At 58.4% G+C, this 13,618-nt stretch overlaps 7 protein-coding genes and 1 pseudogene across 8 annotated transcripts; 4 read left to right on the forward strand and 4 right to left on the reverse strand.

Annotated features, from left to right (window-relative positions):
- Positions 1–336: 336 nt before the first annotated feature.
- Positions 337–1,086, forward strand: OSTLU_14406 (predicted protein; the record flags this gene model as incomplete). Its single annotated transcript, XM_001416490.1, has 1 exon — positions 337–1,086. The coding sequence occupies one exon, from the start codon at positions 337–339 to the stop codon at positions 1,084–1,086; it is 750 nt and encodes a 249-aa protein (XP_001416527.1).
- A 556-nt stretch (positions 1,087–1,642) lies between these two features.
- On the forward strand, positions 1,643–3,097 carry OSTLU_2054 (predicted protein; the record flags this gene model as incomplete). Its single annotated transcript, XM_001416491.1, has 1 exon — positions 1,643–3,097. A coding segment is annotated over one exon (1,455 nt), but the record flags the coding sequence as incomplete, so codon positions are not given.
- Positions 3,098–4,328: 1,231 nt separating this feature from the next.
- Positions 4,329–4,886, forward strand: OSTLU_30335 (predicted protein; the record flags this gene model as incomplete). Its single annotated transcript, XM_001416492.1, has 1 exon — positions 4,329–4,886. Exon 1 carries the CDS (start codon positions 4,347–4,349, stop codon positions 4,884–4,886), a length of 540 nt encoding a protein of 179 aa, XP_001416529.1. The 5' UTR covers positions 4,329–4,346.
- Positions 4,887–5,158: 272 nt separating this feature from the next.
- On the reverse strand, positions 5,159–8,815 carry OSTLU_10007 (annotated as a pseudogene; the record flags this gene model as incomplete). Its single annotated transcript has 2 exons — positions 5,159–7,674; positions 7,810–8,815. Coding segments are annotated over 2 exons (3,522 nt in total), but the record flags the coding sequence as incomplete, so codon positions are not given.
- Positions 8,816–9,423: 608 nt separating this feature from the next.
- OSTLU_49070 (predicted protein) lies at positions 9,424–10,609 on the reverse strand. Its single transcript, XM_001416787.1, has one exon. The coding sequence runs from the start codon at positions 10,591–10,593 to the stop codon at positions 9,448–9,450; it is 1,146 nt and encodes a 381-aa protein (XP_001416824.1). The 5' UTR covers positions 10,594–10,609; the 3' UTR covers positions 9,424–9,447.
- A 62-nt stretch (positions 10,610–10,671) lies between these two features.
- OSTLU_30338 (predicted protein) lies at positions 10,672–11,976 on the forward strand. Its single transcript, XM_001416493.1, has one exon. The coding sequence runs from the start codon at positions 10,680–10,682 to the stop codon at positions 11,967–11,969; it is 1,290 nt and encodes a 429-aa protein (XP_001416530.1). The 5' UTR covers positions 10,672–10,679; the 3' UTR covers positions 11,970–11,976.
- An 803-nt stretch (positions 11,977–12,779) lies between these two features.
- OSTLU_9601 (predicted protein) lies at positions 12,780–13,046 on the reverse strand (the record flags this gene model as incomplete). The annotated part of the gene is made up of 1 exon (XM_001416788.1): positions 12,780–13,046. A coding segment is annotated over one exon (267 nt), but the record flags the coding sequence as incomplete, so codon positions are not given.
- A 258-nt stretch (positions 13,047–13,304) lies between these two features.
- On the reverse strand, positions 13,305–13,550 carry OSTLU_9928 (predicted protein; the record flags this gene model as incomplete). The annotated part of the gene is made up of 1 exon (XM_001416789.1): positions 13,305–13,550. A coding segment is annotated over one exon (246 nt), but the record flags the coding sequence as incomplete, so codon positions are not given.
- Positions 13,551–13,618: the final 68 nt, after the last annotated feature.

Consider the following 13,618-nt stretch of genomic DNA (forward strand, 5'->3'; position numbering starts at 1 on the left):
GCGACGCTGGACGTGCGCGTGCGAGCGACGTTCTCGGGCGCGCACGACCCGGGAAGCGTAGGATGGATCGCGCTCGGGCCGGGGAGCGGGATGTCGAGCGGGGAGGTGGTCGTCGCGAGCGGCGGCGCGGGTTCGACGACGTATTATCAATTGACGGGACAGTACGCGCCGTCGACGGCGTGTGGGGGGGCGTGTGCGCTGAGCGCGGCGAGCGTGACGGCGGCGACGGGGTCGAGGACGGTCGTGGTGCGGTATCAAGACGCGAGCGCGAGCGCGGGGGCGACGAAGTCCTTCTTGTACGCGTCGTCGCCGAGCGCGTGGCCGGCGCAACACACGATGACTCGGCGCGGGGGGCTGATCATCAACTTCTCCACGGGCGATGCGACGTCGATGACGATAAAATCTGCGATCAAGAGAGACGTCACGCACGGGGTCTTGATGTTGGTCGCCTGGGGCGTGTTGATGCCGACGGCGAGCGCGGCGCCGAGAATGAAATTTTTATTCCCCGACGGCAAGTGGTTCTTGATGCATCAGATTGGCGTGGTCGTCGGTGCCGTGGTATTCGTCACGGCGGGTGCGATGCTCTTGGCCGAGCACGACGAACGCGAAGATGCACACAGCGAGTCTAGTACGTTTGACGCGCACAGCCGCATCGGCATCGCCGTCGGTTTTCTTTGGTTGGCGCAGTTTCTTCTCGGCGTGTTTCGACCGAATAAGAACATCACCGACAGCGCGCGCTTTGGATTCATCCCGTCGAGTTGGCGAAAGGCGTGGTTCCTTGCCCACGCTAGCCTCGGCCCAATCACGATCGGTTTGGCCTCCGTCGCGCTCGTCCTCGGCGCCGTACTGATTCGCGATAAATACGTCGGTGAAACCGATTCCGGAGTCAAGTTCCTCGCCGACGGTGGCGTTTACGGCATCATGGCTGCCGTTTGGTTCGTGTGCGCCTTCGGCGTCTGGCGCGACGGTTTCGCAAAGGCGAAAGGTGGCTTGGAAAATTACGTCGCGCGCGAACCCACGCCGTCGGAGAGCAATCGCAACGCGCGCGAGATGCGGTTCACCGGCATCACCGTCTCCCGGGGATGACGGGAATATGGCGCGGATCGACGTCGTCTGACCTCGCGCATCGCGCGCGTCGTTATCATGATTTTTGTAACGCATACGCATCGGTATTCCCGCCGCGCGATGTCACTCTCGCTCGAGCGCCAAAAGCCCGTCTCCTCCGAAGCGCACGGGCTGGTCGTCACTCGACGACGCGCGCTTCACGATGCCGCCTCGAGCGATCAAAACCACTCGCGGCGCGGTGACGGAGGCGAAATCCAAAGGCGGAAAGTCTCCCAAGTCACCCGCGGTGACCCCGCGCACGGCGCGCGCGAACCGAGCGAAGAACCGCGCGGGAAAGCGCGAGCAGCCGCCGCCGCCGGAAGAGGATGAGGACGAGGATGACGACGACGAGAGCGACGACGAGGACGAGAAGGCGTCCGACGACGACGATGACGATGCGTCTGAAAGCTCTGAAGACGACGAGGACGAGGAAAGGTCGCAAAGCTCCGACGACGAGAGCTCGGAGGAGGAAGCAGAGGCGAAGAGCGCGAAGGGAAGGAAAGGCTTTAGCGACGAAAACGCGAAATGGTTGAAACCGAGCGCGAAGAAGCGCGCGGAAGAGAGCGAGGAAGACGACGACGACGACGACGATGAGTCTTCTTCGTCTTCGGGGGAGGATGAAGACGAATTCGCGGGTTTGGATGGTGTCGGCGACGACGAAGACGAAGACGAAGACGAGGAGTCTTCGGAAGAGGATGGTTCCGACGGTGAGGAAGGCTCGGAATCGTCGAGCGAATCGTCGAGTGAGGAAGAATTGCTTCCAATCGAGCGTAAGGCTTTGAAAGAAGACGCACGACGGGCCAAGGCGCAAGAAGACGCGCGCGCGGAGCAGCTCGAGACGAACATTCAAGACGACGACGTATACCAACTCCCGGATTCGGACGAGGAAGATGACGGGATTCCGGATTTGAGTGCTATTCAGATGCGCATTCAGGAGATTGTGCGCGTTTTGAAGGACTTTAAGAATAGAAGAGAAAGTGGCAAGAGTCGTAACGACTACGTCGAACGGCTCACGGCGGATTTGGCAACGTATTACGGTTACAATAGCTTTTTGATTCGGTACTTTTTGGACACGTTTAGCGTCGACGAAACCATGGAATTACTCGAGGCGAACGAACAGCAACGCCCGGTGACGATTCGCACGAACACTTTGAAGGTTCGTCGTCGCGAACTCGCCGAGAGCTTGATAAACCGCGGAGTCAATCTCGACCCGGTCGGGAAGTGGTCCAAGGTTGGCTTACTCGTGTACGACTCGCGTGTGCCCATCGGCGCGACGCCCGAGTACATGGCTGGTCACTACATTTTGCAGTCTGCGTCATCCTTTTTACCGTGCATGGCGCTCGCACCTCAGGAAGGTGAGCGCGTGCTCGACATGGCCGCCGCTCCCGGGGGTAAAACGACGTACCTCGCGGCGTTGATGCGCAATACGGGGATGATTTTTGCAAACGAATATCAAAAGAAGCGTCTGAATTCGCTCGTGGCCAACTTGCAGCGCTTGGGTTGCACGAACTCCACGGTGTGCAACTACGATGGCCGCGCGCTTCCCAAGGTTATCGGGCACGTCGACCGCGTCTTGCTGGACGCCCCGTGCTCGGGGACCGGAGTCATCGCCAAGGATAGTTCGGTGAAGACGAGCAAAAGCGCCGAGGACATCGCCAAGTGCGCGCATCTTCAAAAGGAACTTCTCGTCGCCGCTATCGATTGCTGCGATGCGAACAGCAAAACCGGCGGTTACGTCGTCTACTCTACTTGCTCGATCGCGGTAGAAGAAAACGAGGCGGTGGTGGATTACATATTACGCAAGCGAGACGTGAAAATCGTGTCGAGCGGATTGGAATTCGGTCGTAAAGGCTTCACGAGCTATCGCGGTAAGAACTTCCACCCGTCCGTGGAGATGGCGCGCCGGTTCTACCCTCACGTGCACAACATGGACGGGTTCTTCGTGTGCAAGCTGAAGAAGCTCAGCAACCGAACCGTGCCGACGAGCAACGACGCGTTCGATGAAGCTCGCGCGGCGCTCGAGAGCGGGTACTTTGACGTCGGCGAAGACGCGCGCGTAGACGACGCGAACGCCGACGCAGCGACGGAGAAGGATACGGAAATCAAGGCAAAGAAGCGAAAACGCGTGCCTGGTTACGTCAAAGCGGCGCTCGCCGAGGTCGAGGCGGAGCAGAAGACGAGCAAGAAGGCGAAGGACAAGGCGTCAAAGTCATCCAAGAAGAAGTGATGAAACTCTAGAGCTAAGGTAGATTACAGTATAAGAGCTAAACCAACGAAATTCAAACGAAAGCGCTGCGCGGTATCAAATGCGACGCCCGCGATCGACTTCTCGATCGCGATTCGCGTCTCATCGTCACGAATCCGTGCTCGCGCGTTCGTCCTTCATCGTCGCCCCCCGCGAGCGGGCGGCGGCGCGTCGTCCCACTGATGAAACGATTCCCAACCCGGCCGCGCGTACTCCTCTCCCGAAGCGACGCTGAGCATGCGTTTGCGTCGCACTGGACCGTGTTTCGCGCACCCGTACGCCCTTTGACCGTTCGAATCGAACGGCGCGTAACCGCGCTTGCACACCGGAAAATCCAACTCGGTTTGCCGTTCGCCGCGTTCGCACACCGATCCCCACAGCGCGATGGCTTTGACCACCGCCGCGCTCTGTTCGCCGCGTTCCGTTTTTCCCGTCCCTTTCACGTACCCGTACAATTCGCTGTTCGCCTTTTGCACCGGAAACCCACACACGAAGCCGAACGGACATCGCGCCGTCGCGCTCGCCCCCACCTTTGCTCAACAACTCGGTAGGATTCCCGGGTCGTACCCGTGATGTGCGTCCGCTTCCACCCCTCGCGCGACCTCTCGCTCGCGCGCCGCGCGATCGGACGCCCTGTTCAGCGATCTGTGCAGTTCCATCGCGCGTTTCGCGTCGTCGTCGTCGTCCTTCTCGTCGCGCCCATCTTTCGCCGCCGCCGCCATCGCGCCCGTCGGTTCGCGCTTCACTTCGACCGCGCCCGCGCGCGCGCGCGCCGCGAGTTTCATGCGCACCTTGATGGGCGTGTGTCGCGTCGTCGTCGTCGTCGTCGTCGTCGTCGTCGTCGTCGCGCGCGCCATCGTCCCGCCTCGCGTCGCGCGCTGCGGACGCCGCGACGACGCCGCCGGTTCGAGCCCGGTCGGTCGCGCCGTCGACGGCGCGCGGTGCGAATCGGCGCGATGTGGAACATACCCGCGGCACTCCGACGCGCCGACGCCCGATGTGGTCGCTCGCGCTGGCGTGGGAAAACCTGTGGGGATCGTCCGAGGAGTTCCTGCGACGACTCGGACCGCGGTACGTCGCGAACGTCTATCGCGTCGTCGCGACGCTGACGAGCGCGGCGCAACTCTCGAAGCGCAAACACGCGCTGCAGCGAGAGGTGTCGGCGATGCAACTCGTGGCGGTGGCGCTGACGCTGGTGCCGTACGAGCACGGCGCGTACGTGCACAGCGCTGGGATACAGGCGTTCGCGCTCGGTGTGATGCTCGTCGCGGCGACCGGACACTGCGGCGCGCAAGCGTTGTATTGCGCGTTCACCAACGCGTTGGCGCACGTGGCGTGGACGGTGCGCCGAGACGCGTGGCCGATGAACGCGATGACGATGTACGAGTACCAAATTCGGTGCATGATGGCGGGCGTCGTCGTTGGGACGAGCGATTTGTACCGACGCGCCAAGTTGTGGTACATCGAACTCATGGCGGCGCAGGACGCGGCGGAGCGCGAAAACGCGGCGCGTCTCGACGAGAAGAAGACAGAGTAAGCTTCTCGCGGGTGGATTATTTTTTAATGTGTAATAAACGTGATGAGTAATACAAGACGCCGAGGTGTCGTAAATGAATCGTTGAGAAATTTCTAAATTGCGTGCGGCGCACTCGATCAAGCCTCGTCCTTGTCCGCGAGCGATTGCGAGCTGTTTCGGCGATGAATGCTCGCCGCCGAGGCCAAGTTGCGCAAGAAATCTTCGTTACGCTTGCTCCCGCTCCCGCTGACGAGGGCGGAGAACTTGCCGATTTTGTTCTTCAGTAATTGGTCCGGCTCGCCGTATTCGACGAGTTCACCTCTGTCCAAGAAGGCCACCTTGTCGCTGTCCATGATGGTGTTCAAGCGATGCGCGATGGTGAGCGTCGTGCAGTCGCTAAAGGCTTCGCGCACGGTCTTCTGAATCAAAGCGTCGCTATCCATGTCAACTGATGCGGTGGCTTCGTCCATCATCAATACGCGGCTTTGGCGCAGCAAAGCGCGACCCATGCACAGAAGCTGTCGCTGTCCGAGCGAAAAGTTGGCGCCGTTGTCGATCACCTCCATGTCCAAGCGCTTCGCGCTCTTGTCCACCATCGGACGCAATCCAACCTTCTCCAACACTTCCCACACCGCATCATCTTGATGCTCGTCGAAGGGATCCAGGTTACTGCGAATGGAACCGGCAAACATGAACGGATCTTGCGGAATCATAGCCATCTTGGATCGCAAGTCTCGCAATCCGAGCGCTCTGATGTCAATCCCATCCAGGCGCACCGTACCCGTCGCCGGTTCGACGATCCGGAATAGAGCGACGAACATGGAAGACTTACCGCTACCGGTACGACCGCAAATGCCTACTTTTTCGCCCGAGTTGACGGTGAAGGTCAAGTTTTTCAACACCAAAGGCAAGCCAGGGCGGTAGCGCATGCTGAGATTATCGACCTCGAGCTTACCCTTCTTCGGCCAATCCACAGGAATGCCGAGGGCGACGCTGGCATCGGTATCGTGAGAGCTCTCCAACGGCTTATCCAAGTATTCTACGATACGCTCGACGGCGTTCATTTTTGTTTCCAATTCGCTCGCCATGTTGGTGCCGTGTTCCATGTACTTGGTGACATCAAGCGCGTACACGAGCGTCAAACCGGCCAGACCGGCGCTCACGTTACCCTGGATCACCAAGAACGTGGCGCAAGAGACGATGACGCTGCCGATGAGACGCAACCGAATCGCGAGCCAGAGAGCGACGAGGCGCTGCGTGACGTAGGCGTCAGCGTTCTTTTCCATTAAGCGGTTCGCCATCATGGTGAAGTGCCCGCCGACCCGGTACGCTCGAATAGTCTCGACGCCGCTTACGGCTTCGCCCAATCCGCTGTAGATCGGTGATCGCGTGATGGACTCAATACGCTGCAACTCGCGGCAAGCAGGGATGTAAAATCTCTGAATCGAGAGGTAAAGAATGAGGATAGGCGGCAGGGCAACAGTGAACCATTTCGTGGCCACGCACACAATGATGAGCGTGGTGATGATGTTTGAGATGCACCCGAGGAACTGCACGACGATGCCCGGCAACACGATATCAATTGTCTCTGTGTCACGGCTGAAGCGGTTAATGATGCGGCCACTCGGGGTGGTGTCGAAGAAACTCATGGGCATCTTCATCACTCGCGAGAGCAAGTTTTCGTGCATCCATCGGCATGCGCGGCAGAGGAAAAAGTAGAGAGTAAGACTTCGAACGAAGATAAAAATGCCGTTGACGACAAAGATCCCAAAGTACATGAGAAGATATTCGTTGCTCGTCCACCCGAACTGATTCGTCGCCCACCAAGTCAACCAATAATCGAGGAAAGCCTTGGTTCCGTACTCGCAGCCAAAAAACATTATGACAAAAATGAAGTTCCACTTCGTTCCCGTGGCTTCGAAAAGCTTGAGATACACGCGCGCGCTAACGTTGCCCGTCGCGCGTTCTTCTTCTTTGGTCGCGTCGACGTCCTTGGCAGAAGAGTTGATAACAGTTCGTTGACGGAAGAGATCAGGCTTTTCCGTCTTCTTCTCTGTGGATCCGTCGCCTTCGTCGCGATCGATGCCATGCGTCTTCATAAGCTCGCAAAAAGCACCTTTTTTAGCCATGAGCGAGTTGTAGTTGCCAACTTCTTGCATCTTGCCGTCGCCCAGCACCACGACTTGATCGGCTCTGGGCAAATACTGAAGCGCGTTGGTGACGAGAATCACAGTCTTGTCCTTCAGTTCTCCCGTCATGACTTCCTTGAAGAGCGCAGAGCCGACGTGGTTATCTACGGCGCTCAGGGGATCATCAAAGATGTAAACATCGCTTTCCGCGTACAAAGCACGCGCAATGGCAACGCGCTGCTTTTGGCCGCCCGAAAGCGTCACACCGCGCTCGCCGATGGTCGTTTGGTCGCCCGCGGGCAAAATTTCTAGATCTGACGCGAGCTGCGCCAGGCGGACAGCCTTTTCGTACTTGTTCTCATCGTACACCTGGCCAAATACGATGTTCTCTTTGACAGTCGCGTTTAAGATCCACGCTTGTTGCGCGCAGAATGATACCGCACCACTCACTTTGATATCGCCGCTCTTGCACGTGACAAACTTATTGAGCGCCGAAGCGAGCGTCGATTTGCCGCAACCGACTGGGCCGACGATCATGGTCAGAGTCCGAGGTTTTACTTCAAAGTCGAGCCCAGCGAGTTCAAATGGTTCTTCTTCAGCCACGGTGACGTTTACCACGGTTTCATCGACGGTGACAGCTTCTTCCAACTTGTCCTCTTCAATTTTCTTCTCTTTCTTCTCTTTCTTGCTCGATCGGCCAGGAGGGCCCTTCGGCGCCTCTTCCTCTGGCTTCTTCGGAAGCGTCGGCCAGGCAACCGTCGCATCGGTGCATCTCACGGTACCCGGTTCGGAAAGATCCACTTCGTACTGTTCACACTCGTCCGCGTCGAGGAAGGACGCTAAACGCTGAATCGCGTTGAGCGCGTTGAGCAACGTGTTGAGCAGAAACGGCACGAGCACGAGGGGGAAACGGAGCATGTTGAACAGAGCCAAGGCCGTGTAGGCTTTACTCGTGATGATCGGGTTTCCAGAGAGAGAATAAGTGCCGAGAGAACACACGGCAATGAAGACCGGAGTACTGAAGAGAGCGACTCCAAAAAGTGCGCCCACTTTTTGCGATTTCCAGACTAAACCGACTTCGCGGTCGCGAATCTTTCTGACTCTATCGGCGAACGTGTTCTCCCATGCGTAGTACTTGATCACGCGCATGCCATTAATAAGCTCGCCCACAATGTTAATACGCTCATCCGCGCACTTAACCAAGCCACGTCTAATCTTGAACAAAGTCATGGCGACGAAGAAGGTGAAGGGCGCTGCGACGAGGATGCATGCAAAACCAATGAAGGCACTCCACTTGAGAACGTCGTAAAGTAGCACGAAGGACGCAACGATGAAAATCGGCGCTGCCCATAAGTTGTGGATCATGGCAAACAGTTCCTGCAATTTGTTGACGTCGTTCGACATCAAAGTCACGATGCGCCCCGTCGACTCGGATTGTAGTCCTTTTGGCGACAGTCGCAACACTTTGCGATACAGCGCGCACATCAAACTGTTACGAACCGATATGCCAATCTTTTGAAGCGCGAATTCCGTGTGCGCTGTGCAAAAGTTTTGCAAAATCGACGCTGCGGCGAGAAGAATTGCGTACTCATACATCTTGCGCTTCGCCGTACATCCGGCGGCGGCAGCCGAGACGCCGAACTTCTCAGCGAATTTTTCGCATTCAAGTCCAGCGATAATTTCGCGCAACAATAACGGCCCAGCAAACAAAGACGCTTGCGCGATACCAAACAGCACCCCCGTCCACACGAATGTGAGCTTATGTCGCGTCAACAGCGCTCGCACCAGGTTTGGCTTGGGCTTGGTTCTTTCGTTGGCCCAGTCCTCGTCGAAAATTTGCGTCAGCTGTTTCGTTCGACGACGACGGTCAGTCTCGTTGATTCATTCTGCACTCGTTTTCAATCACGCGTGCGCGCGTACGCGTTGATGACGCGAGAAAAGTCGCGCGCTCGGCGAAATCACAAACGCACCCGTTCGCTATCCAACTTTTCCAAGTGGCACAAGTCCGTCGGTTCCAACCTCCTGACCGTGCCTTCGGCGATCAACGGCGACACTTGGGCGAAGAATAACGCCTTGAGCGGGTTCTTCTTGTTCCAATCGACGGGCGCAGGCGGCGGCCCGACGTCCTCCGCATCTTTCGCAGGTTTCGTCATCGTCTCGCCCGTCGACGTCATGGCGGCGACGTCGGGACGACCGAGCGCTGACGACGACGACGAGCGTTCACGAGACGACCTCGCGCGGTGACGCGATGAAAGCTCAGAAGTTCGTGTCGTATCGCGGATGGCGGCGACGTGCGCGCGATTTCGGTGACGACGTCGACGCGAGGCGATGTGACGCTGGGCTGCCCCGGGTGTTTTCCGTGGGCAGGTGGGGCCTGGCAGAGGTTTATGGGCGAACCAACTGCGATTTGATCATTAAACGAGAATAACGACAGCGACGAAGGAGTCGCACGTTTAAACGGCGATGCACGGGTCTCTGCACTGCTGATGCACGGCGTCTATGGCCTTGAGCGTTTCCTTGCTCAACACAACCGAGGGCTCAAACGCATCGATGTTCTCCTTCAACTGCTCGAGCGTGGTGGCTCCGATGATGGTGGAAGTGTTGAAAGCGCGCGTCTTGCACCAGTTAAGCGCCATGGTGGTGAGACTCATACCCGCCTTATCGGCGATTTCTTTGTACTGCTTCGTCGCCTTGACGGAGTTTTCGTTCAGGTAACGCTGGTGGAAATGTTTGAAGACAGACATGCGAGCGCCCTCCGGACGAGCGCCGTCGAGGTATTTGCCCGATAAGGCTCCGCCCGCGAGTGGGGTCCAGGGAAGGAGTAAAATGTTGTAGTTTGACTTCGAGCACGCCTCGGCGACTTCAGTGTCAAACTGTCGATGCAGAAGGCAAAAAGAGTTCTGAATCGACACCGGACGGGGAACGCCGAGCTCATCCGCCGCGCGAACAAACTCGCACACTCCGAACGTTGACTCGTTTGATAACCCGTAATGCCTGATCTTCCCAGCCTTGATGAGCTCACCGAGCGCTTCGACCGTCTCGCGAATAGGGACAGAGTCCGATCTCTCCTTGCTCTGAATGTACTCTGTCGATCCCGTGAACGCGCCGATGGGCAGATACCTGTCGGGCCAGTGCACTTGGTATAAATCGATGTAATCCGTTCTCAATCGTCGCAGCGACGCATCACACGCTTGAAATATGCTTTGTTTATCCAATCTCGCCGCGCACGGCGCGCCCGCAGGCACCGTTCGGTTACCCGCCGTCTCGCTCTTGGCTTGGTATCCGCTCACCTTGGTCGCCACGACGAGCTCCTTTCTCAGCTCGACGTTCTTTGCGAGCCAATTCCCGATGATTTCCTCCGTCGTCCCAGGTTTCCATCGCGCATCGCTCGACGGCACCGGGTACATCTCCGCGGTGTCGATGAAGTTCACGCCTCGTTGTTTGACGGCGTAATCCAACTGCTCGTGCGCCTCGGCTTCGGTGTTTTGCACGCCCCACGTCATCGTCCCCAGGCACACGTCGGTGACGAAAACGTCTTTCGCGCTGCCGAGAGGGATTCGACGCAGCGTCGTGCGCGGGATAGAAGTCACGGCGGCCATCGTGCGATGGATGTGAGACGCAAAGTGACGCGATCGGGTCGCCGCCTCGCAGGCACCGAGACCTCACTTTGCGCCCTGCCCTCGTCATGGCGTCCGATGGTGACGATGGCATCGCCGTGCAGACGTTCACGCTGGAACAAGAACAAGAACTGCGCGTGGAGACGCCCGCGAGGGGGGAGATAAAGCTCAAGCTCGTCGATGGCACGGCGGAAGTCTTCGGGGCGGAGATCGCCGTCGGGCAGAGCATTACGTGTGTTTCGGGACGTAAACTCGCCGTTTTCACCTATCACGGCGCGACGATCGAAGTGAGAGGAGAGGTAGAGATCGCGTACGTCGCCGGGGAGACGCCGATGGTGAGTTACGCGAACACGCACTCGGTTTTGAATGCGAAACGCGTGGCCGCGGCGAGCGAGAATTCGAGCGAAGCCGAGGGACCGAGGGTAATGTGTGTCGGACCGACGGACGTGGGTAAGAGCACGGTGTGTTCTATATTATGTAACTACGCCACGCGCGCCGGACACGCTCCGCTGTACGTGGATTTAGATTTAGGACAGGGCGCGGTCACGGTGCCGGGAACGATTTGCGCCGCGCCGATTGACGCGCAGATAGACCTCGAAGAGGGAATACCGCTGGAGATGCCTCTGGTGTACTTTTACGGCGACTTGACTGTGAATAATCCCGATTACTATAAGCACATCGTCTCGAGGTTGGGCACTATGCTAGACGAGCGAAGCAAGGCAAACGAAGAGGCGCGCGCGGCTGGATGCGTGGTGAATACGATGGGTTGGATCGATGGCGTCGGCCTGGAGCTCTTGCTTCACGCTCGAGAGGCGCTCAAGATTGATCACGTCCTTGTCATTGGTCAGGAGCGTTTGTTCGGGCAACTGCAGCAAAAACTTAAGGGAACGGACTGCCAAGTGTTTCGACTGCAAAAGTCTGGCGGCGTCGTTGAACGCACGCCCGAGTACCGCCGAGCATCTCGCGATCGCATGTTCAAGGAATACTTTTACGGCGCTACCGGCGAGCTCGCACCGGCGTCGCAGACGGCTTATTTCTCGAAAATCAGCATATATCGCATCGGGGGTGGTCCGCGAGCGCCGACGTCCGCGTTGCCAATCGGTCAAGCTCCGTCCACGGATCCCATGCGAGTCACTCCCGTTGTGCCTTCCACGTCGCTTTTGCACTCCGTCTTAGCGGTTAGTCACGGGAAAACACAGGGGGACTTGCTCACTTCGAACGTTGCTGGTTTCATTTATATCACCGAGGTGAACATGATGCAGAAATCGTTCACGTATCTGTCGCCGTGCCCGGGCGAATTGCCGTCAAACGTCTTGCTCTCTGGTAACTTGAAATGGTTAGGCGAAGATGTGAAGTAGCGAGTGAATAGGTTTTAAACACTTGTTAGCAGAACATTTAACACGCAATCACTCAATCGCTCGCGCGTTTTTTATTGGCGACGCTGAGGACGCAAACGTCGACGCGGCAGCCGCCGCCGACGATGAAGTCCAGGCGCTGCTTGCGGAAAACAAGGAGGCTGTTGAATCTGCTCCGAAGAGGCGTCGAAATCATGACGACGTTGATTTTCCGTTGGCGCCCATAGCCGTGCGCGTCGCGGGCGTCGCAGACGCACACACGAACGATAGCACCGCAGCAGATCCGTGGGCCGAGCTTGCGAAGCGCATAGGTGAATAATATAAGCCGCATAGTGATACATAAGCACTCTACTTGTCGCTCGCATTCGCCGCCTCCGCGGCTTGCTCACCGACCACCCCGCTACCGTTCGCCATCGAAGACGCGTACAGCGCGCCCAACGCATCGCGCATCAACGCGACGCGCTCGCGATTTTTCCATTTTTCGATGTTCAACGCGAGCGGCGCCGCCACCATGAGAAACGCTACGACGTTGGTGTAATCGCGCAACGGCCCGACGTCCGCATCGAACGCTGGCGATAGCGCTAAACTCAACCCACGAACGCCCGAAGCGACGGCTAAGGAAAGAATTGCAACTTTGGTGATGAAGACGCCGTCATCGTCCTCGGCCCAAAGCTTTGTGCCGAAATTTTCCACGTCGAAATCCCACCACGAACTCTCAGTCTCGTCCATGACCACGCACGTGGGCTCGGAAGCTAGACGCACGTCGCGCGTGGCTTCGTCAGACGTCGTATGTCCCTTCGCGAGCTCACCCGCGGCGACGCACATGCCGACGTTTCCCATCATCGTGAACGCGCCCTGCGCGGCGACGAGCCAGTCCAAACTCGCCGCGTTGCCGAAGAAATGTTGCGTGCACGCGCAAATCCCGCTCGCGTGCAGTGGAAGCATGCCCCACGTCAGCATGCGCCACCCTTTGTCGTCGCCGCGATCGCACTCGGCGTAGTCCCAAATCAAGCCCATCGCGAGCAACCACTCGACGAGGCTGAAAATGTGCACCCCCCACGTCGGCACGCTGAGCGCGTCCGCGACGGGATTCGGCAATCCCAAAAACGCCGACGTCGACGCCTCGAAATCGTCCGCCCACGTTCTAAACATCTCCACCGACGTCGTCAGCGCCGCCGGACTGGCGTCCGGAATCGTCAGCAACCGCTCGTCGAGCGATAACAACAGCGCCGTCGCCAACAAGCCCACGCCCGCGAACGCCTCGACGACGACGCCCGGTCGTCCCACGGTCGCCACCGGCGCCGTCGACGCGAGTCCTTCGCCAATTTGCGTGTTCCCTCGCCGAAACGCGAGCAATATCCTCAAATTCGTCAAACTGATGGCGCTCTGAATCAAAAAATGCAGCGCGTCGATGTTACTCAGCACCTCCCCGTACGCGCTCTTCGTGTACGCCTCCGCAGGTATCGAGATCAGCACGAACAGCAACAGCGTCGCGAACGCTTGCCGCATCTCCACCGTCGCGCTCGGCGCGTCGTTCACGCGTTTCAGAAAAAGCACGTACGGCGCCACGCTCAGCGCGAAGAGCGGCGACGCCACCGCCCACCACGCCGAGTGTCCGTCCAGCACCGCGTCCCCGACGTCGCGCAGCGTCA

Source organism: Ostreococcus lucimarinus, chromosome 3, assembly GCF_000092065.1.
Source record: "Ostreococcus lucimarinus CCE9901 chromosome 3, complete sequence".
Classification (NCBI taxonomy): Eukaryota; Viridiplantae; Chlorophyta; class Mamiellophyceae; order Mamiellales; family Bathycoccaceae; genus Ostreococcus; species Ostreococcus sp. 'lucimarinus'.

What these genes read in the sequence shown, in the direction of transcription:
- OSTLU_49070 (XM_001416787.1), bottom strand. Translation starts at nt 10,593, where the DNA reads ATGGCCGCCGTGACTTCTATCCCGCGCACGACGCTGCGTCGAATCCCT.
- OSTLU_30338 (XM_001416493.1), top strand. Translation starts at nt 10,680, where the DNA reads ATGGCGTCCGATGGTGACGATGGCATCGCCGTGCAGACGTTCACGCTG.